A 22,264-nucleotide genomic window follows, 5' to 3' on the forward strand; every position below is an offset into this window, starting at 1 on the left:
CAGGCAGAAAATTAAAAAAAAAATTAAATAATTTTACAAAATCAGAACTCCATCCTTTTTGTACAGCTTAATGTATGCAGCCTACTATGGAAAATAAAATGGTGTCATAAAAATTGCACAGCAAGGAAGGACAAAGGTTCTCGTAATACACAGCAGCAGATGGAGACTTCCATCTAACACAGACCTTTTATTCAAGCCCATTTCTACATTAATTAAAGCAATGGGCAAGTGAAAACAAATATGTCTCACTGTAATCGTCTCAAAATAGACTTTCAAAGTTTGCCATGTGAGGTCTCACCAAACCTTCAGATGTAAGTATCTCTATTCAGCAAAACCAATCACAATTCCAGCATTTTTTTTTCCATTAAAAATCAGAATAAACCCATTATTTGAAATAGAACTGACTGTCTTTGGATTCTTGCCCTCCCTCACTCCCCCAAGCTTTATGATTTAGTATCTGGCTAAGGAAAACTATATTTAATTAGGCTCATTAACCTTGCAGTGTGAACATGTCTTTTTTTTTTTTTTTAAATAAGTCATCTGCTAGTCATCTGCACAGTCATGTGGCTTCAGGGATAAAAGTAATTAAAGCAGTTACACTACAGCTAATTAGCCAATATTCTGTAATCACTCTTCAAGTTTACTTTTTTCTCTGAAGACATTTGAAAAAATCATATTCAATTTCTTAACAGGAAATTCATCTCCTCTCTTTGAAGAACATGAACCCAAAAATACTAAGCATTTCCTCAGAAAACAATAAATAAAACCACTTCATTAGGATAATTACATAAATATCTAAGTTACCTAACACATTCTTCATAAAACCAACTAAGCTTTCCAAAAGCTTTAAAAAATGTGTCGATGGCATCCCTTCAGATGGTGAAACAGAAAGCTCAAGAATGCCTGAGGCAGTAGTTTCACAAGCATTTTAAGGCAGCACTGTCCCCAAAAGAAGCTGCATCCCAACTGATAATTTCCTTCTCTGTGCCAGAAACAGCATGTGTGCTCCTGCTCTTACCATGAACACCCGATAAAATGAGTAAGGGAAGTGATGAAAGCTTTTATTTCTGGAGAAGAGAGTGAAACTGCATCCTGAACCTTCAGTGGAAAATGAGGCAACTCAGCTGGACACAGGCTGACCCCAGCTGGCCATGCAGAGCTGAGCAAAGCCACCGAAGAGAGAGAAAAGGCTTCATGATCGGGTCTTGTTACATACAGTTGTCTTACCATGTAAGCTGTTTAGAGATTTGGGGTTATTCAGTTTCATGAAGACAGAAGCTTTAATTATCTTTCACCAGTGACACTTGCTATGGACCAACAGGTCCATATTTTTGGATTTTTTTTCTTTATATGAAAGAAGTTCGGTCTCAAAGTCATCTGCATTCAGATATTCAATGCAGGACATGAAAGCACAAGTCCTGAAATAGAAATCAGCTCTACTATCTTGTGACATTAGTGAAATCACACAATGGATCATGGTATCCTTCAAAGCACTTTGAAAAACATTGACAAGTCTTTCCTCAGAAAGAAAGCTGCAGATATAGGGGCCCGGTTTCCTGTAGATCCAAGTCCCCCGTTGTTCCTTCTCTTCTTCCCAGGCTTGAGACCTCTCCTCACTCCAATAACTCCGCTGTCCTGACATAGTCCTTACAACCATGGACTAAAGCAGGATGTTGTTACTTGCATAAAGCCCAAACAAACAAGTTGCAATGAAAATTTATGGAAATGCTGATCTGTGCCTACCTTTCTCTCAACAGAGGGACTAATTTGGTCACTCCACCCAGTGCCTTACTTATTTGAGACATCTACCTGTCCTTCAAATTTGATTAAAATTATCCAGCAGATTCAAAAGGTGTTAGAAAGGAACAGTTAAGAACCAAAACCACAGTACAGGATAAAACCAGCTATTAATATATTAGAACAGAATTATGCTGTCTTGAAAGGGATGCAACACTTCATTATCTAAATGCCACTTACCAACAGACCAGCTCTCACATGTAAATGGCTCAGAAATACCAACTATAATTAAAAACATCAATTGAAACATAATGAACGTATTTCTGGCCCTTCAATTAGAGGGTCTGAGCAACACAGATAGATTCTAGGGTTTTTAGATCCCAGAACATTGCAAAACAACTGTAACTAATTACTCATTAATCAGAATATACATACATATATGTATATACACAGACATACATACACACATAGAGGTAAAAACCATATAATCATAGAATAACTTGATCAGGAAGGTCTCTGAAGGTCACTCGTCCAAATTCCTGTGCAATGCAGCATCAGCACTGAGCTCAGACCAGGCTGCTGAGGGCTTTGCTCAATGGGGTTTTGAGAGTCCCCAAGGATGGAGACTGCACGGCCTCTCTGGGCAACCTGTGCCACCACTTGACTGTTCTACGTGAAGACGTTTTTCCTTATATCCAGTACGAACTTCTCTGCCTGCTGTCTCACTTCACCTCATCAAGCAATGCTGTGAAGAGCACAGATCTGCCTTCTAGATACGCTCCCTGCAGGATGAGCTGGCAGCTGTCAGGACCCCCAAAAGCCATTGCTTCCCCGGGCTGAACCTGCCCAGCTCCATCAGCATTTCCTCACAGGGCAAGTGCTCCAGCCCTGGACCCACTGTGTTGTCCCTCTGCTGAAGCTGTGACAGGTCATCAATCTCTTTTTCCTATTGGGAAGCAAGAAAACTGGACACAGTCTTCCAGGTATGTTCTAACAAGTGCTGGGCAGAAGGGATGGTCCCTCTCTCCCCATGAACATCCACGTCCCCATTGGCACACCCCAGGAGGCCCCTTGTGATTGCTGGGACTGGTCCTTCCCAAGGTAGGGAAGGACTTGGGGACTCTCTGGGCCTGCTGGATATCTGTTGATCCATTTCCCCAGCCAGTTTGGGTCCCTCTAAATAATCCGGCTACTTTAGTCTCATTTGCAAACTTTATGCAAACTTTTTGTAAACAAGCCACTGCCTCTTCCAAGTCACTGAAAAGAATGTTAAACAGGAGAAGTCCCAGGCTAGATGCCTGTCATGCCCTGCTTGGTACCAGCCCCAAGGCAGAGTATTGACCATCACCTTCTCAGTCCAACCATCAGACCAGGTTTTCAACAATTTCAGTATCTGTCCATCCAAATCTCTCAACATGGATACAAAATACTGCAAGGCAGTGTAAAAAGCCTTGTTGGAGTTGAAGTAAATGGCGTCTACTGCTCTCCCTTTGTCAGCATATCCAACCATTTTACTATGGAAGGCAATTAGGTTGGTTGGGTTATTTACCCTTTTACCAGTGTAACAAATGATAAATACAGTAGATAACACTGTCTGGTTTTAAACTTTCTATTTTTCCATTTTCTGCCTCTAACCAAGGTTACTAAATGTCTTTCTCCATGATTTCTGAAGTTGTTCCATCAAAATTACATCTGCAGGGAACAGAAAACCCGTATGCCTGCATCCCTAAACCAAAGGGGTATGCTACTAGCTTACATGTACAAATCAGATACTCATTGCCATGTTTCTCTGTTTTGTTGTGAAGTGGCATTAGAAAGTTGCATCTGATACTCTTCTGAAATATGACAAAACATGAAACATCTGGTCTATTATAACCAAGCGACTTTGTGAGCAGAGCAGGAGATCACCACTCCTCTCAGGACCTGCAGGCATTGTGGCGAACACAAGTACACAAGAATGACTCCAAAAACAGTCCCTGTGGAATGAAAAACTTGTAAAATTCTTTGTCTGGTTTCTTTACATGACTTTGTGATGGCAAATGTATCAGTGTATTAGGGTAGTGACCCTCTGACTGTGCACATCAGTGTCTTTATCTGTGGAACACATTACCTGTTCTTTACCCCAAGTAAACACCTTCTTCTACAAACACACAGTAATGGGAAGAAGGGAAGGATTAAGGGTTTTTACAAAAATATATTTATTTTACAGAAAACAAACTCCAAACACACGGGAAAGCACTGCATTCCATGATTTGTGAAGAGCTTGGCTTGTTGCTGATAAACAAATAGATGCTTTCTGACGGCAGGATCAGAAATTTACTGCTTAAATAATGACATGTAGCAAACACAGAAATAGACACAGAAAAGGACTGAAATAATATATTTTTAATTAAAATACATTTTACCACTAGATGTCCCTGTTAGAAAACTATAATCCTGCACAATGCTGTGTGAGATATAGGGCAAATCACTTGAATTACTGTTAAAGCTGCTGCCACAAACTTGCAAAACCTTCAAAAACTGAAGTGCCTAAATCACAGAAGCAGTGTGTATTGTTAGCAACCATGAAAGATAAAGGGTTTAACACATTCTTTTTGAGTACTGCTACCAGCTAAGGTATGTTAAGTTCTATATTAAGAACATTGTTGTATTTCAGATGTGTTATCATATATTATCAGGAAAGTGAATGGCAGGGAGATTCAGTTCTCCCTTTAAAGCAGCCAGCATAAGGCAGCTGCTAGAAGCTGCCACTTAAATGTGGTCACCAGACCATTGCCCTACTACACCTGTCCCAAACATCTAACCCAGCTCATTTTGACCACAACTAGTTTAAATGAAGATCACTGGGAAGGGATGGCAACAAGTATCTGCGTATAAGCTGAGGGCCAGTGGCCTTTCCAGGCAAATCAGTAGGAGGCCACAAGGTGCAGCCCTGAAGATATCCATTGCTCTGTGCTCTCTGTTGATAACCTTGAGCATTAGCTGACTCTGCCTCTTAGGCAGGGAAGGGCTACTTACAGGAGAAGACAGAGTTATAGAAAGTATTTGGAATATACTCAAAGATTATTTTACTGGGTGCAAAAAACCGATGATTATGTTGTGCTTGTCAGTAGCACACTGAACACCTTTTTCCTTGACTGTGGCTGCACAGCAAGATCCAGCCAAATGTAAGTGAGGTTGCCCATCTCTTCCAATAATTTCCCACTAGACAGCAAGGTCTTCCTTAAATGTATGCCTCTTGGAGGATGACTGCTTGATAAGAACTGAACTGACTTCACATTCAAGTTTCTGGATTCCCCACGCATACCAACAATTAATTGTAAGACTGAGTTTACAGTCAGAAAAAGCACACCACACACCTAGTTTAAAACAACTGGAGTGTATTTGCAAACTTTTGGGCTAGCTTGTTTTCCTAACAGACACTGAAGTTCTGTCACTGTGTTATTATCATGTTTGTTTCAGCAAAAAGATGCTGTTCAGGTGGCTACGGTTGAAATTCACCTGTCCCTACAAAGAACACACAAACAAGCACATCAGAGAGCAATTAGACAGCTCACTTTTAGGAGCTGCAACATGTCCATGATTTCAGTGAACGAAAACACAGTCAACTCTCACTTGTCCACAAGTTAATAATTTAAACTGCATGCTAATTCTGTAAAACATGCCTGTGCTTATTCTCGTGACAGGAGTGCAGCCACGTGATGCCACGTGCAGCACAGCCTCCTGAACTCTGCTCGTGCGTAGAGATATCCCTGTGCCACACCAGCTGCCCTTTGCTTCCCATCTTCCATGATGCCACCCCTGTACCTCCTGCACCTAATTGTCCACTTACTCATGCTGACCAAATTATCACACCTTAAAGGCAGATTGTAGGCAGGCTCATCTCTTCAGTTCTTTCCACTGCTGCAGTTGGGTTTTGCTGGGTGGAGAAGTGAGAAAGCTGTAGCCCTTTTTTTTTTTTTTTCCCCAGCAATGAGCAGAAGAGAAATTCTCCTAATTGCTTCAGAGTGGCAGAGAAACCCTTTCTTGGCAGCTCTCTGCTTTACCCGAGGCAGAGCCAACTTTCAGGCCTAGAGACCACCTGGAAAATCCCTATCGCTCTTCAGAGAGCAAGCAACAGGGAGAGTGATAAGAAGAGGTGAAGTCCCACGTTTGCAAATACGAATCCAACTAATTGTTTTTAAACCCTTAAAAGACGAAAGAGTGTAGGGGATGATTATTCCGTGAGAACTAGCAAGGTGTTTAAGAGAGGACCAAGCCCAGCTATGTGACAGGACCGGGGCTGTGGAGTCCCGCAGCCCCGGCCGCCCTACAACCTGGTCGGAACCCCTCAAGCGAAAGTCCTGTGTGACACGGAAACCTCAACTTGTGTTCAACCTCCAGTACCAAAGGGAAAACCAGCCTCCTGCCGGCCTCCCGCTTACATGTCACCGGAACACGTTACTAGACCTACAGGACTCGTAGGTCTGTTCGGCTTTTCAGATAGACAAGGCTGTCCATCAGCCTGGCTCCTACACACACCGCGGTGGGTCGGCCGGGGACCGGCGCCCACGCACTCCCCCGCCCGCCCCCGGGCCCAGCCGCGCCGCCGGGAGCCCCTCACACCGCGACCCGCGGCGCCTCCGGGGAGCCGGGCCCTGCCCCGCCGGCCGCCCTTACCCAGCTCGGTGCCCGGGTTCCGCCCCGCCATGGCTCTCCACCCCCGCGGCCAGTCCGGGCGGGGCGGGCAGAGCTCGGCCCCGCCCCGCGGGCAGGAAGCGGCGGCGGGTCCGGCCCGAACGTGGGGCTCCCTCAGCACCGCCACGGGGGCGCCGAGCGCGGCTCCGGAGCAGCCAGCGAGCGGCCTCCCCAGGGCGAGACACGGCCCTTCTCCGGGGATATTCCCGTGTGGATACACGGATATGCCATACCCTTAGAGATACGTAACGCCGAACCTGCCCGTTTGGTTGGCCATGAGTCAAGGCACTTTCCAGTTTCTTCCCGTGGAATCTTCAGGAAGGAACTAATGCCCTAGTGCCACACATACACATGGGCTCTATGAGCTTGACCTGTAAAACTCGTAGTGACACCTGCAAAAATGAAAGTCCCGTAACAAAGCCACCGACAACTTCTTAGTTTTACCTTTTTTTTTTTTTTTTCCCCCGGAGCTGTAAGGACACAAACTCGCATGAAAAAGAAGTACTAAACATTGTTAATACTCCCATTTACATGAAACACCTTCCAGCTTCAGCCCTACTCGTTCAGTGCTAACAAAGAAACCACAAACAGGACCAGGTAAAGCAGCAGAGTGTCACAGCTCTGAAAGCCGAGGACACTTATTTTTGCTTTTCCCACACCAAAACTGCATGTGTTCTTTGAGAAGCAGTTTTTCAAACACAGCACTCTATGAGGAATATATATCATTTGCACTGTGTACTTCAGAATATATTAAAGCAGTGCAGAAGTTACAAACTTTCATGTACTTTGGTCGTTTTGGAGTTTTTTTAATTTCTTGCAGTGTTTTGGTGGCAATTATTGGGTATTAGGTCTGTGTCAGTACTAGCTCTGTTTCATTCTGATTTCTTGTTTTAAACACATCCTTCAAGTTGTAAAAGGAAGTTTCTAGGCTGACATACTAGACTGGGAGACCTCATAAGCCTTAGTGGAATTAATGACAGAGACAATTAGTTCTAAATCAGAAGGTTGGAAGTTGCTAGTTTTTAAAACAAAATTCAGGTAGTTGCAAAACTAATTTTGGAACAGAGTCTGTGAAATAATATACTCTTAACACCTCTGATGCACTAAGAAACCATAATTCATGGTATCACTTTGTGCTTTGTTCTTACTTCCACTCCACCCAACAGGTGAAGCAGGAAGGCGACCTCTGTCAACAAGCCCTCCAAGCAGGTTGGGGTACAGGAATCCCCCTCCCTAGGCCAGATCCACTTGGGTTTTCAGTATCTTCAAGAATGGAGACTTCACAACCTCTGCCAGTGTTTGAGTTGCCCTCACAATGGAAAAGTATTTTCTTATGTCCAGAAGAATTGCCGTTTTTCAATTTATGTTCAAATGTTAAGCTTCAGTTTTCTAAGATGACAGCGCTACTGTACTCTTGGGAAAATCCAAAAGGACAGTAAGGACAAGTATGAATATTAAAATGTAAAAAGGTGTGTGAATAAGTATACTTCTGTATAACTTTCTTCTTTCCATACAGAATGCATTATGTAAAACTTTCAGCATACCATTAAAGGAAATGACAAGTGGAAGAACAGCAATTATTTTCTTTAATGAAGAAAATATGATTTGTAACCTTGAAAGAGTAACTTTTTTATCCAGTCTGGATGACTAAACCCAAGTTTTATACAGATTCGCAGCCAACCTCCGAGATCTTCATGTACAACCAAGTATTTCAGGCAGCACATTTAATATAAGAGTTTTTGTTGTTTTTCATTTTAGAGACTCATGTTTACATTCAAACTTTAAAGAATAAAAAAAGACTCAAAGCTTACAGATCAAAGAACTTGCCACCCTCTGTACAACACTAAAACATTCTTTTGCTTTCCCTCTGTATAGTACAAAACCAAGATGCTAGAAAGGATTACGTGATTAATTTGGTTGCTTTTCCATTTCACGAACCCAATGCTCAACAGTAACATACGAGTTTTGAGAGGCATTTTATTTAGACAACTGAAAACAGTTAAACATTCAGAAGCAGCATACAATGAAACAAAACCCGAACCAAATACTTTTAAGTACATAATCCCTTCTTTTCAACTACACCCAATTCTTCCAACTTTCAAGAAAAAAAAAAAAGGGTAAAAGCCATTGTATCTCTTCTCCATAATAAAGAAAGCACACTACAATGAGTCTAATTGAAATTGGAGAGATTGGATCTTGGCTTGCACACTTCTTTGAAAAGACAGTAGGCAGTTATGCCAGAAAGACAGCAAAACTCTACTACTTGTCTTTTGGGTTTTTAATTGGATACTCAGTTCTCTTACAGACAACACCTAGCCAGTTCCACCGCATTCTCATCAATTACTGCCCATCTTTGCCTTACGTAGAGAGCTCACTCTGGAAGGCTGCTGTTTGTCACTGCTCACTTGATTTAGTCTTGTATGTCCACGTGTCATGTAACAGTTGCAGTAATCAGGCCTTAACTTCAGGAGTTGAGCTGTACACTGTATCTGAGTTTTCAGAGGCAATCTCTTCTGCAACTAAATAAAAATAATTTTATTTAACTTCACCTTAGATATATAAACCAAATAAATGTTGCATGAATTGTTTAAAGACCAGTTCAGTTTGTTTTCCCATTCAGCCTGATCCAGCTATTCAACCCCATCTGTTCAGCCTGCACAGCTCCAGGCACCAGTCTGACACTTACCACATGGTCATTTTCTTGAAAATGTGTTCAAACACCTTTTGAAAAGAGTGAAAAATGCCAGAAGATACTTGAGGGAAACTAACTCTTCCATACTAAAGAATGCTATCATCCTGACTGATCTTTTAACACTTAGCTGAGTAGAAGCTGACAGTTCAGTGCATTACCTATTTCTTCCTCTGCAGTTCCTGGAAGGGTAGCCCTTGCTTTTGCTGCTTCTGCATTCTCCTCTTCTGCAGAGGACAAGAAAGAAATAGTCAGTACCTTCAGTTCCACCTACTCATCCTAATAATAATAAAAACCTAATTTCCACTTAATTTAGTGCTGAGAAGAAACATCTGGGCAAACAATTCCATTAATGAACCTCACTTGCAGTTATTGCTTCCCTCCCCCCAAGCTGAAAGAATGAAAGTACAATATAAAAGTACCATCCATACTTCTTTCTAGAGATTAACTCTTCCAGAATTATAAAGGTGGTATTGCATGTTTCTTGCTCTTTCACATAAAAATACATCAGACTATTTGCTTAAATATCCACCAAGTGTCTATATACAAAAAGCTTACAGGGTTCATTGCTTACATTACAGCTACAAAAATACATCCTCAAATCTATCAGATATGAGTGGATATAGAAACAGTCAGAAGACAGCAACTGCTGCACAGAATTAATTGCTTACTACTAGTGATAGATATTACTTTAAAAGCACCCATGGAGCAGCCAAGTTTACCAGGAAAAAGCACACACTTACCAGGAACTACACATTTCCAAAGACCATAGGTTTTTCCTACTGTTGTCTGCCACAGCCTTAGTGTACCATCCTCAGAGCCACTTGCATATAACTCTCCATCAGGGCTAAATCTCACACAGTGAATTGGACCAAAGTGCCCTTTGTAAGATTCTATAAGAGAACATACCAAGACCATCCATTTCACACTTTGGCCGACAACTGAAATTATTAAGCACAAACCAATCAGAAGAGGAGATAAAAAAAACCACTGATGAGAGGAGGGCACTTTCCCAGTAATCAGCTTCTGACACAAAACAAAGCTTCCATGAATTGGTATCTCAGCAATGTCTAATTTAGGTAAAATATTAATGTTTCATTAACTGCCAGAGAAAAGGTGCTTATTTATTCTAGACAAAAATACAAAGCAAGCCAGCAACACAAAATACACATGCTCTGTTCCTTCAGCCACTCACTCCATACACATACAATTTTTAACAAGGCCAGGATCAATGAAAAAACTAATATGCTTTTTGTTGTAAATAAATTTGGCCATCATCTACCACATTTTTCATAAAAGCAAGCAGCTGACATATCTACTGAATGAATTAGTACGATGCTCAAGTTAACAGTTATGCAGCAATACCATGATTTTTTTTTAAATACGTGCAAAGAGCTGTTGAATATAAGTTTTAATTAGTTCTAGAAGAATAATGTTGGGTATACTGAGATAGGAAAAAATGCTTAAACTGGTAATATACCTTTTCATCCTCTTGCAGAGCATGCTAAGCTAAGACCTTATTTGTGTACAGCAGCTTCATTTACTAGCCATTACTTAATGAATACCCATTTCATAAATCCTTTTTGATTGTAGAAAACAAACATACCTAATTCTTCTCCTGTATTATAGTCATATTTATAGAGTTTAAAATCTTCACCGCCTGCAACCAAACATTCTTTCGCAGGATGAAGTGATGCAGAATTGATTGTAGCTGGTGCTTCAAATGACTTAATCTGCTCTAGACTAAGGGAGAAAAGATTGTTAATAATGTTCATTTAATATAAAAAAAAAAAAACAAGAGCAAAGAAACTGTGATTCTACTAATCTCAGCTGCTTTTAAGGAAAACAGAATACAACCCCCCAGAGTTTATGAAACAAGTTTTAATACTTGAAAACCATGCTCATCAAGTTAGAATAAGCAAAACAAAAGCTCACACATTCAGAACTACTTTCTAGAATATGTTCAAGCGTATAACTTCTTTCTTAAGATAATCATCAAGATGTATAAATAAGCTCTCTGAAAACCACTGTACTGAAACCTGGCTGAAACGTATTTAATCACAGTTACAGCTAATGTGAAACACAACAGTGGCACCAAACCCTTACAGACAAGTTTCACTATTTTATTAGAGGGTAGTTGTTTCATACTCTGCCTCTGCCAAGACAGAGGCATTCAAGAAAAGATGTCCACTAATGCCAGATCTGACAGCTTGGTGATTTTAACCAGTTTTCATCCCCAACCAAGCCCATTACTCAACCTGTGAAAACTCTGTGTTGTGCACTCACGTTTCTGCACTATGAAAAGCAATAGTCTTCCCGTAGGTTATCACAAGGATCTGTCCTTCTGGAACATACTCCATGCTGCTCACTGACATTGCAACATTTAGTGACTTCACTTCAGTCATGGTACTCCGGTCCCAGAGGCTTAAAAGGAAACAAAAAGGAAAAAGAAGACTCTCAGATTACTTCAGCAAGTCAAGCAACTTTCATCTCCCATCCATGGCAAGACTTGGGTCAAAAAAGGCATCTGAAGAATGTGATTTGATTCCACAGGTACTTCAGATTTTCAGTGGCATCATGTGCATTGTCACCTAGGCCAAGTTTAAGACACACCTCCTTTTAAAAATAATTTTACATTTGCAGTTTAATGCAACAACATTCAGTCGTACACACACCAGTTACCTACTCAAGGATTTTCTTGGAGATTAAAAATCTTGGTTTAAGTCTCCTAAGCAATAGATCCTTCTAGAAGCAAAGCTTGAAAATTCCATTCTGCCTTTTTACCTCACCAGACCAAGAGGTACTAATGCTAATATACAGAGATCCATTTAAGATAATATAGTTTTCTATCTAGTGGTGTAAGAGCTATCTAAACAGAAATTAAATTGTTCTACTGTAAGTAAGAATCTTTGTTCATTAGCTGGCTCTACTAGGCATGAGATGACACTGGTCGTATCACCCAGAAAGCTGAGGAAGCAATTAGGCACATCTTCCATCCTTTCTGGAGAGCACAGTTTGAGGAAGGGTCTTTGTCAGTTCATCTCCCCAGCAGCCAGGTTTCAACACATCTCCTACCAATGGGAGACAGAGTAAACTTAACCATCACTGGACAACACATCTTATAAAAACACTAAAGCCTACTCAATTTACCAGCATGGCAAAGAAAGAGGGCTTTGTTTATCAGCTGTGCACTGTTTCCAGTCACTCTTTGGAGGCTTTTATCCCTTTGCATGCAACTATAATAATCTAGGATTATCCTTAAATAAAAAAAAAATAAAATTAAAAAAAAGTACCTATATTCTCCCACAGATTATGACAATAAATGAGAGCTTCTTAGAAAACTGAACGTTAACTTTTTCTTACCGTACAGTTTTATCATCAGCTGAAAGAATCTGTTTGTCATCACTGCTCCATAAAGCCTTTTTAATGCCAGAAGTATGTCCACTGACAACATCAGGTTCTTAAAATAAAGCCAAATATTTTAATAAACATAAGGAAATGAAATAATGTCATGCAGCACTTTGGGAGCTTTCCTTAACTATACAGATTTCCATTTACTAGAAACTGTAGAATTATTTAAAACATTTGAGACTTTATCTGTAGGTCTTATTCCAGAAACAGGATAAATAACTGGATATCTGATTGCCTAATTTTAAAAAACTTCACTAAGTTAACATCAAGGTTCTCTAGCTTCATATCAACCAGAAGTAGTTCAGTATCAACACAAATGTAAACAAATATGTGGAGTCTTTTTTTCTTTCAGATGATTGATTTAATTATTTAGACTTATTTTTAATGAGTCTGTGTTGAACTGAAACATGCTATACTTGAAGTCCATTATAGATAAACTTTAACTTATGGATGACCCATCCCTGGAAGTGTTCAAGGCCAGGCTGGATGGGGCTTTGAGCAACCTCATCTAGTGGAAGGCATCCCTGCCTATGGCAGGAGGCTTGCAACAAGATGATCTTTAAAGACTTAAGGACTCCTCCAACCCAAACCATTCTGTAGTTCTATGACCTCACTATAGCAAAAGTTACAGACACTACACTTGTAAAACAATCCTCAACTTTGTCTTTTGTGACTCATAACAGAAAATAACTCTTTAATTCCAGAACTTGTATTTAACTCCAAAGAACCAAGAATCAGTTCTAAAAGCAGACTCACCTGCTTCTGGCTTGCTCAAGTCATAGATACGCAAGAGCTTATCTTGTCCACCTGTTAACAGATAATTGCTATCCTGAAACAGAAGTTACAGAGAGTCAACGCTATTCTGAATCAAAATACCAGCCTTCATCTGTGAGTTAAAATAACAGTTCTTTCTCTCAGACAGCTTCTAATACACTTACTACATTTATTCTGCAATCTTAAAAACGAGCAGTGGTATGTTAGGTTATTTGCCTGTTGAGATACACATGTAAAAAGCAGAAAAGTAACTAACAGCAGAACATATTCAAAGACTTACTTTCCTGGTGTATAAGGTACAAAAGTTTCTCATACCTGTGTAAAATCCACACTTTTGACAATGTGTTTGTGAGCCAATGTGATTAGTTCATCGCCTGACACAGCATCCCACACTTTGCTAAACAGCAAGAGGAAACATTCGTATTTTAGAAGCACCAGGACAAATCAACTTGGACAGTCACATGAGTTTGTAAGCAGTACTTCCTGATGCCATTATAACATTTTATCACAAGTGTTACATTCTTATAAGTTATAACCCAATTATTCAACAAGAATACATTATACATTTTTACTAGAGCTTTTTTAGACTATCCCATCGCTTTCCTTTATCCTCTTCTTCAGGACCATGCATTCAGGACCATAAAATTAGCATTTTAATTTAAGAGAAAAGTAGTTCTTCTCAGCAACTTTACTAATAGAGATTGCCCTTTACAAACAAGATCCAACTTGCCAAATATTAATTTATACTGCAAACAGCACAAACAACACCATAAACATCAAAGAAATCATTCACTAGAATTTTCTTGTAATAAAAAGAGGCTTACTGCTAGAAACAAAGGAAAAATCACTCTTTCAACTCTACTCTAACTACAGTGCCAGAAATTAGAGCTGCATAGAAAAGTTATTCTAGCAAACCAGTACAGTAATTAAGCGTATCAAGAAGCAATCACAGTTGTTCATCATGTTGGAATTCACTGTAGCTGCTTTCAAGATGCTAAAAGTCTAGGTTTTAATTTGGCTAGCCAAAAATAAGCTAACAATTACTAAAGAAAAAAAAATTAACCAGTAATTTAGTACAGCTATATCATGTCAGCAAAGAGCACCATAGACTAAAATCAAAATACAGACCACAAAGACAGTTAATCACTCACGCTGTAAAATCTGCTGCTGCTGTAGCTGCTTTAGTGGCATCTGTGTTCAAAGTGGCACCCCAAACAGCACCTTTATGGCCTAGAAACGTGCCAATCCAGTCCCCTGTGTCACCCTGACGCAGCATAGGCTTGCCATCTTCACAGAAACAAAGTCAACATTCAGGTAACACAGTAAAAGAAGAAAGCTGGGGTTTGGGGGTGGTTTTTTATTGTTTTTTCCTTTGTTTGTTTGTTGGTTGTTTTTTTAAAAATATTCCCTTGCATCAGCATGTGAAAATACCTCATATTTTATGAGGCCATTCTTTGCAAAGGAGCTTAGCTGAATAGCTCAGCTGTGCAGCTGTACTTGCTGCATGCATGTGAACTGTATAGACATACAAATGGGATAAAAATTTTCTGATAAAAGTTTTCTTTACATTTGTGTTAAGATAGAAGGCAGCGTTCGAATTTTATTTTTACTAAAGATTTCTTCAGGCAGGACAGATTTGTTATTTTACTTTGGAACAATATTATCAGGCTGTATGTATGCAGGCACAGCCTCATGTTTGCAATGAGATATGTTTAAAACACAGAGATAAAAATGAAGTAGTAATAGAAAGCCTTTCCTATCATTTTTTTTTCTGGGGTTCACACAAGATGTAGAGCTCAGCTGGAAGCACTTCAAGGCAGAAAGGAATGTCCTTTAAAATTTGTGCGTACATAAGATTAATATACACAAGTATAAAGAGACAATGCTATTCACACAGTGAGAGTTCTCATCATGCAGTGTGCAGCAATGCAACTGCCCTGGTCAAACGGGAGATCACTTCAGACCTACAGCCTGTGTGCACAGACGGAAGAAAGGGGAAGTTCAACAAATAAACCCTTTTGGAGGCTTCCCACCCCCTCAGCAGTTCGGATCCCAGCCGGGCGCACGCGGGCTCCGATACCCCCGGGATAACCCGGCGATGGGACACCACGAGCACCAGCTGTGCGCTCCCCGCCTCATCCCACCGCTGTGTCATGGACAGGGTCCCATGCACAGCCCCCCGGGGCACCACGAGCTCCCTCCCTCATCCCACCGCTCCCAAGCTGTGTCATGGACAGGGCCCCCGGGCACAGCCCCCGGGGCGGCGATGCGCGGCCTGCGAGCAGCGGGGTTCCCCCGCACCCACCCGGGGTTCCCCCTCGCCCACCCCGGGGTTCCTTCCCCCGCACCCGCCCCGGGGCTCGCCCACCTCCCCGCTGGGCCCCGCCGCACAAAGCGGCCCGCCCCGCTCACCCTTGCAGGCGCTGATCAGGAAATATCCGTAGGGGGTGACTCCGCTGAAGGCCAGGTCCACCACGGGCCGAGTGTGGCCGGAGCAGGTGAGCGGGGTCTGCCTCATGGCCATGGCGGGGCCGGGGCGCGGGGCTGGGCAGGACGCGGGTCCGGCCCGGCGGGAGCGGCGGCGGCGCGGGAAGTGACGGGCAGGAAGCGCTTCCAGGCGGACGCGCGTCACGGGCGGGGGCGGCCTCGCCGGCCGGGACGGAATGGGATGTCCCTCGTGCTGGGGAGCCCTGGGGACCTTCTTCATCCCGCTTCCTGCGGGAAAAACAGCGTCTTTGCCGTTCTGTTCATTTGCAGCGCACCCCAGGGCTGAGTCCAGGGTTGTGACTAGAAGCCCTTCTCCATCAGTTCTCAGCCTCGAACTGGCTTTTCAGTCGTTGGTGTTCCACGTAAATCGGTGCCAGTTCCCGCACTGCCCTGCCCACCTCCCCGTGTCCAGCCCTGTCCCAGTGAGTTCCTTATGCTCCTGTGGTACAAACCGAACCAGCAGCAAATAACTCCTCGCAAAAGGCAGCCCGGTTCTTTCTGTAGGGCCTGCTCCTCTCACGGCTCACTTGTGGGGTCTGATAAGCCTTTTCAGCCGAAAAGGTGATGGGGAAACGCTGAAGGCATGTAAGGACTTTCGGGACGCATTGCAGCACCCAACTGTGTTGACATTAAAGACAAGGGAGGCAAGCTGATGGTGGTGTCTGAACTTGCCCTCAGAAGCGTCTACAGGGTGGGATTTGAAGATGTGTCACCAGCCATAAAGACGAGGCAAATGGTGTTTCTCTTAACAGGCTAAAACCAGAATTTTACTGACAGTTACTCATCTCCTTTTAAGTCTTACAATTAGAAAAAACATTTAAATCATTAACAGATAATTGAAGTTTAGGATAACTTCAGTCTTTCACAGCTTCTCTATTTAAAGAATAGGCACCACGTTTCACTTTCTTCTGGCATTTCATTTACGACCCAAGAGTTCTCAAAAGTAACTCCTAATGATTTTGTAATTTCATGTGCTAACACTGCAACTGACATTTCCAGTTTTTCCACACAGAGCCACGGATTACCACATAGACCTTTACAGTGTCTTTAAGATTTTCTGGATTTTTCCCTAACAGTGGTAACAGTCTCTTCCTGTACTTTGACACAGGCCTGTAGCTGAATCTTTTAAGTCTCAGACCACAGATGAAAATCATGGAAAATTCAAATGCATCTCCAAAAGCTTTTAACATTAAAAGTTATATTTAAATAGAATTCTCAAAATGTGTGTTTCTCATGATAAAACTGTGACTGAGAAATTTTTTATTGTATTTTATCCCACCCTTGGGAATACTTCAAGAGCTTAATGTATAAAGTAATTTTCTTCAGTAGGGTCGCTAAAACTTCAGGGCATGGAAGTGAAGTGCATTTTTTATACTTTATATTATAGCAGTGTTTCCAAAATGTCATGGTATATTAGTGTACTAAACCTTACCTGTATGTTCTCTAATTGTCCTAGTCTTCATTATTTTTTTTCCTTCGTTCCTACTTGTACATCTGTTTTGATTATGAGTAGAGTCATTGCACACCAAAAAGTACATTTATAGAAATGGGCCAGCAACCAGGGAGGAAGACTGGTAGAGTTCCAAATTGTATTTGAAAAAGGACTAAACAAAGATTTATTACTTTTACATTTACATTTTTCAAAACCTTATCTAAACATGGTTATGTCTCCTTGTTAGAAATGCTGTTTGGGTTTACACTTTAAAAAAACTCTTCTGGTAAATGATCTTATCAACTTTTTGAGTGAAAAAAAAAGAGAGATCCTATCAGTCAGTACAGATAAAAATATTCAATTTAAATTACCTGCTTAAAATTCAAGGTTGAGGAATGGAAAGAAGAGGAATATTGTGTTTAGGGAGGTTTATTTGTAATGATTTCATATCTTTGATTGATTTTGTCCTCTATTAAATGGAGTGTGATTTTTCATCTGCACAAAGCAACAATATGACATCCACTTAGGAAGTCACAAAATCTATAAGAGGCAGAGAAAGGCAAAAATATTTGCCGGTAAGTAGCTGAAAATCAGAAAAGGAGAAAAGTCATGGAAATATGAAATCTATAAAATATAGACATTAGAAATCCCACTAGGCCAAGCAGAACTGTTGAGTACTATTATGTATTAAGTTTTTCATATGTTGCAGGAACATGAAAATTCTAGTAAGGAACATGATGGGTGTCACTAAAGACATATCCTTAAAATGGGCTTTTGATACCTACTGTGGGACCAAGGCAGACTTTGGGCATCATCCTGCTAAGGACAATAATTGTACTGGGTAGAAACCTGTGTATTGATTGTTATCAACCACTGCCCAGTTTTATAAAAGTTATAATTCTGCTGGTAGATGGACTCAGTGCAAGCACATAGATGATTATGTGAACACCGATCCCACACAGTGACCGTATCTGCTTCCAGCAGTAGGAACTTGATTGATTCCCAGTTAAATCCTGATACTTCCCCACTAGCCCAGCAACACAGCCTCTCAGGCCTCATTTTTTCACCCACCAGCTCCCCTGCAGCAGTTTCCAGAAACTGATTTTTACCTTAAACACTGAAGGTGTTTCCATTCCTATGTGGACATGGCTAGTCAGGAAGAGTAGGCATCAAGCTCTTAAGAGTGTGGACTTAACAGTGAAGACCTTTATTGTCTTTGGGAAATATGACTAAGGACATACAGAAATAATACTGAAAATAAACCTATCTACATTTTTTCTTACATCTTTAATACAGATTATACAGAACATAGCAATTGAAAGTCTCCGAAGTTTGTCCCAGGCCTAACTCAAAATATATCACACATAATTCAATCAGATGGTTTCTTTAGCAGCAGTCCCAGACTTTTTTCCTGTTGCATTCCAGGATAAGTTTTGCATCTCTAATCTAACTCCAACAAGAAATCTCTGAGCATGAGGAGGGGAAATACTACCGTGAAGCACATTTGTGGCTGGGGAAGGAGAAACACTTCACTTTGGAGCCACTCCAAGTGGAATGAGAAGTGTGTACAGGAGGAAGTGTTCCAAAGAGAGGCAAGAGCAGCAGTGAGAAGGGAAGGGGCAAAATACACAGAGAGCAGGAGCAAAGGATGATGCTGAACGGATCCAGCACTGTCAGTGAGCCCTTGCTGAGGAGAAACATCCTAATGTGGTAATTTCTATAAGAAGTGCTTCCTCTGTGTGTTCAGAGCTGATGTTTTCCCTGTTGGAGCCTTTAACTGTAGTTAAACTGGAATTTCCTTCACTAATGCCCTCCTTTTATGTCCCTGTTAGCATCTTCATTTAAATAGTTTATTCTCCACAGTCTGAGCATGTTTGTTTTAGAAATACACTAATCCTGTGCCCTCAGGCTGGACTGCTTTTAGTACACAGATTGTTAGGGAAGATAGCAACTATGAAACAGACCTCAGTTTTTCAAGCAAGTCTAGAGACAGTACAAGAAAAAGAAGGAAATATGAAAAAGTCATTACTTGCAAATTAAAGTCTAGCAAGCTTAAAATAAAAAATTGTGGTAATACTGAGTTTTATTGTTTTAAACAAGGTGATTATGTATCATTACACAAAGTGATTATGTAATAGATTCTAATAATATTACAAATAAAAGAAATGTCATTAATAACTTTTTATTCTAAGGCTCATATTTATCTGTTTATTGTCTAAATAACTGTCTTGTAATGCTAAATATCCATCAACCCCAACTTATCAGGATGTAATCAGGGCCTTGTAATCATATAGAGTAATTTATGCCATTAAGGCACAGAATAACAAGTATGCCAATTGTAGATTATACAGCTTCTGGGCAAGATTCTCTTCTTCTTAACATCTGTAATTCAGATTGTCTGCTTGATTAACCAACATCTTTCCAATTCTCTCAGAAATGTTGCTGACAATGAATAAAGCTATCCTAGTGGAGGGTCATGATTCTAATGCTTTGATTAAAATGAATAATGCAGAGACTCAATTAAGTTGAGGGTGTTTATTATACATATTTACATTTCCAAAGACTGCTTTCTTTTCATGTTATGTTGTATATCACAATTGGAAATGCATTCTCCTGCCACTGAGTGGAGCTCCTTACATACTTATTAGCACGTTAATGATCTAGCTGAGACCTACTGTGAGGTTACTTAGTGATGGTTATTTCTGCTTTGTGCCTGGCAGCTGTGTGGACATAGCCCTTGAGAAGTTACTAGATGCTTAATTCTCTAAAATAAATTGCTAAATAGGTAAATAGAAATCTCTGTGTGCCACAAGAGACAGCAGCAGGGCAGCCCCTTTGTTAGCAGACCTGAAATATGAATAATTTTAATGAATGGTGAAACATTCATTGTACTCTGTAGGCACAGAGTTCTCTATTAGTTCTCTAATAGTTCTCTATTAAATTTAATTTGAAGGAATGTCCTCTACCAATTTGTACCGCTAATTTAGGGGGAAAAGAAAGAAAAAGAAAAAGAAAAGGAATAGCTGTTTGCTAAAGGATGATGTGTTACTTGCATACAGATATGTGTGAGCAAATGCAGAGTGTGAAGCTGTGTTTTCACCAGGGGAATAATTAAAAACGAGTGCCAGCCTTGAGCAGTCAATTATCACTGAATAACAAGATGAAAGATAAAAGGCAGATGTAATCATATTTCAGAAGTAATAGATCAGTGTGATTCTAGTCAAGGAGTCCTTTCTAGATCAGCCTTTCACAACAATTGACCATATTTCTTGTTTCCTGCAACTTCTTGGAACATAGGTCTAAGGGAACGTGGGTGCTGAACCATAGACACTGTTCTGTTGGGATTGCATGGCAGTACAGTTTGTGTGTGTGAATAGACGCCAAGGGCATTAGACAGGGAAATGGGATGTAGAAGAATAGGGAAGAATGTGAAGAGGAGTTTGGGACAGCAGCAAGGAAGAGATTAGTGGTTTAGCAGGAGAAATAAAACACATGGGAGTTGGAGTCCAAAGAAGGACTTCTTTGTCCCTTATCTTCATGTCCCTTTATGTCTTTTGAAAGGAAATAGTTGGTAGTGCTGGCCAGATAGGAGAGTGATAAGAAAGAGAAAGGACTAACTTTTAAGTAGTCAGTGTTTTCACTGAAAAGCTGGGTCGCTGCAAAACCAAAGGGACAACTATTGAAGAAATTATTAGAAACAAATCCAAGAAAAGAAAATTATTCCCCAGTTTCTATCCAAATGTCTTCAGAATATACTGTTGCTAAAGTTAGCCCTCAGAAAATAAAGGGATGTAAAGTAAAGATATTTATATTCAAGGGTTTAGGCTGGAAAATGTAAAAACGTAGTTGAGAAAGCCCAGGTAGGGCCAATACAGGGAAGTCGTACAGAGAGAAAATACAGTGTCCATGTGTTCCAAAATCCAGTACCAGGACTGTGCTTAGTCAATCCGTTTAACAGTACAGAATATTGCAGGAAGCCAAGGCATAAGGGAGTCACTTAGAGAAGGAACAAAGGTCCATAAACAGCATTATAGCAGCTCACACAAGGCTTGGTAGGATAGGCAGTCTTGAAATGATAATGGGAGAGATGGGAATGGGAAATGAAGAAAAAGAGAGGTACATATAAGTCTATTCTCATGCTTAGAGTTTTTGTAACCCAGACAAAGGGAAAACAGCTATGTTATGGGTATTTTGGATACTAAGTTTTGCCTGAAATAAGCCATTTCTGTATTTTCTTTCTTTCTAGACCATTCGAGGCATGATTGCACAGCCAAGGAGGAGATATAGGAGTAGCATAGTATTTTCCTGCCTCTTTTCCAGCCTCATATTGGAACTACTTGATTATTCAGGGTAGCTAAATAAATTTTACCTCTGCAAAAATAATTTCAATCCATAATAAAACCAAATCCAGTTGTTAAAGCTTTGGTAAATGAGAATTAAAATTGTCTGTCAGTTTACTTGATTTCCAGGAAACAGTTTAGCAAAACTTGTATTCTCTAAGGATCATTACATCTGTAATACCTCTCTCTGAGCTTACTGTGCTATAAGAAACAGTAATACAAATTTTCAGGAAAGGTCTTTAGCTGAATTAATTCATAATTGTAGGCTGCTTTGATGTTTTTTACTTGAAAGATGTCTTTCACAATGCAAGATATTTATATCTATTGTTCTAAAAGACTAAAGTAGTTCAAACATCAGCCTCCAAAAATCAACCATAGCAGACAATCTCAGTCCTACTATCCAAGAATACTTGAACTACTCAGACATAGACAAGTTCATGGGACCAGACACAATCTTCCAAGGCAGCAAGTCAGTGCTGACGTGTCACTGCTATGTAACACCTCTAGAAGTCAGGGCATTGAAAGGGGTTCTTCATAACTGGAGAAAGGTAAACACACCCATCTTCAAGAAGGACAAGAGAAGGATCCAGGGAACTGCAGGCCAGTCAGTCTCATCATGTTTCTATGAAAGATAATAAATAATAATGGCCAGTCTTCACGAGCGAAGGTCCAGGGAAGGTCTTTACACCTTCCAGCCTGCGCATTGGATTTTTTAGG

At 40.6% G+C, this 22,264-nt stretch overlaps 2 protein-coding genes across 3 annotated transcripts in view; both read right to left on the reverse strand.

Moving 5' to 3' along the window:
- DERA (deoxyribose-phosphate aldolase) overlaps positions 1-6,448 on the reverse strand; it is a 50,979-nt gene extending 44,531 nt beyond the window's left edge. For both annotated transcript variants that reach the window (XM_050323384.1, XM_050323383.1), the window contains exon 1: positions 6,397-6,448. In XM_050323384.1, coding sequence (XP_050179341.1) covers positions 6,397-6,427 — 31 coding nt within the window. In that variant the 5' untranslated portion in view covers positions 6,428-6,448. The remainder of the gene's footprint in view (positions 1-6,396) is intronic.
- A 1,534-nt stretch (positions 6,449-7,982) lies between these two features.
- On the reverse strand, positions 7,983-15,870 carry STRAP (serine/threonine kinase receptor associated protein). Its single transcript, XM_050323376.1, has 10 exons — positions 15,701-15,870; positions 14,440-14,575; positions 13,604-13,685; positions 13,271-13,343; positions 12,467-12,563; positions 11,390-11,527; positions 10,710-10,846; positions 9,847-9,996; positions 9,265-9,330; positions 7,983-8,933 (listed from the first exon to the last, which is right to left on the reverse strand). Exons 1-10 carry the CDS (start codon positions 15,810-15,812, stop codon positions 8,866-8,868), a joined length of 1,059 nt encoding a protein of 352 aa, XP_050179333.1. The 5' UTR covers positions 15,813-15,870; the 3' UTR covers positions 7,983-8,865.
- Positions 15,871-22,264: the final 6,394 nt, after the last annotated feature.

Source organism: Myiozetetes cayanensis, unplaced genomic scaffold (genome assembly GCF_022539395.1).
Source record: "Myiozetetes cayanensis isolate MyiCay16 unplaced genomic scaffold, myiCay2020 scf3, whole genome shotgun sequence".
Taxonomy (NCBI): Eukaryota; Metazoa; Chordata; class Aves; order Passeriformes; family Tyrannidae; genus Myiozetetes; species Myiozetetes cayanensis.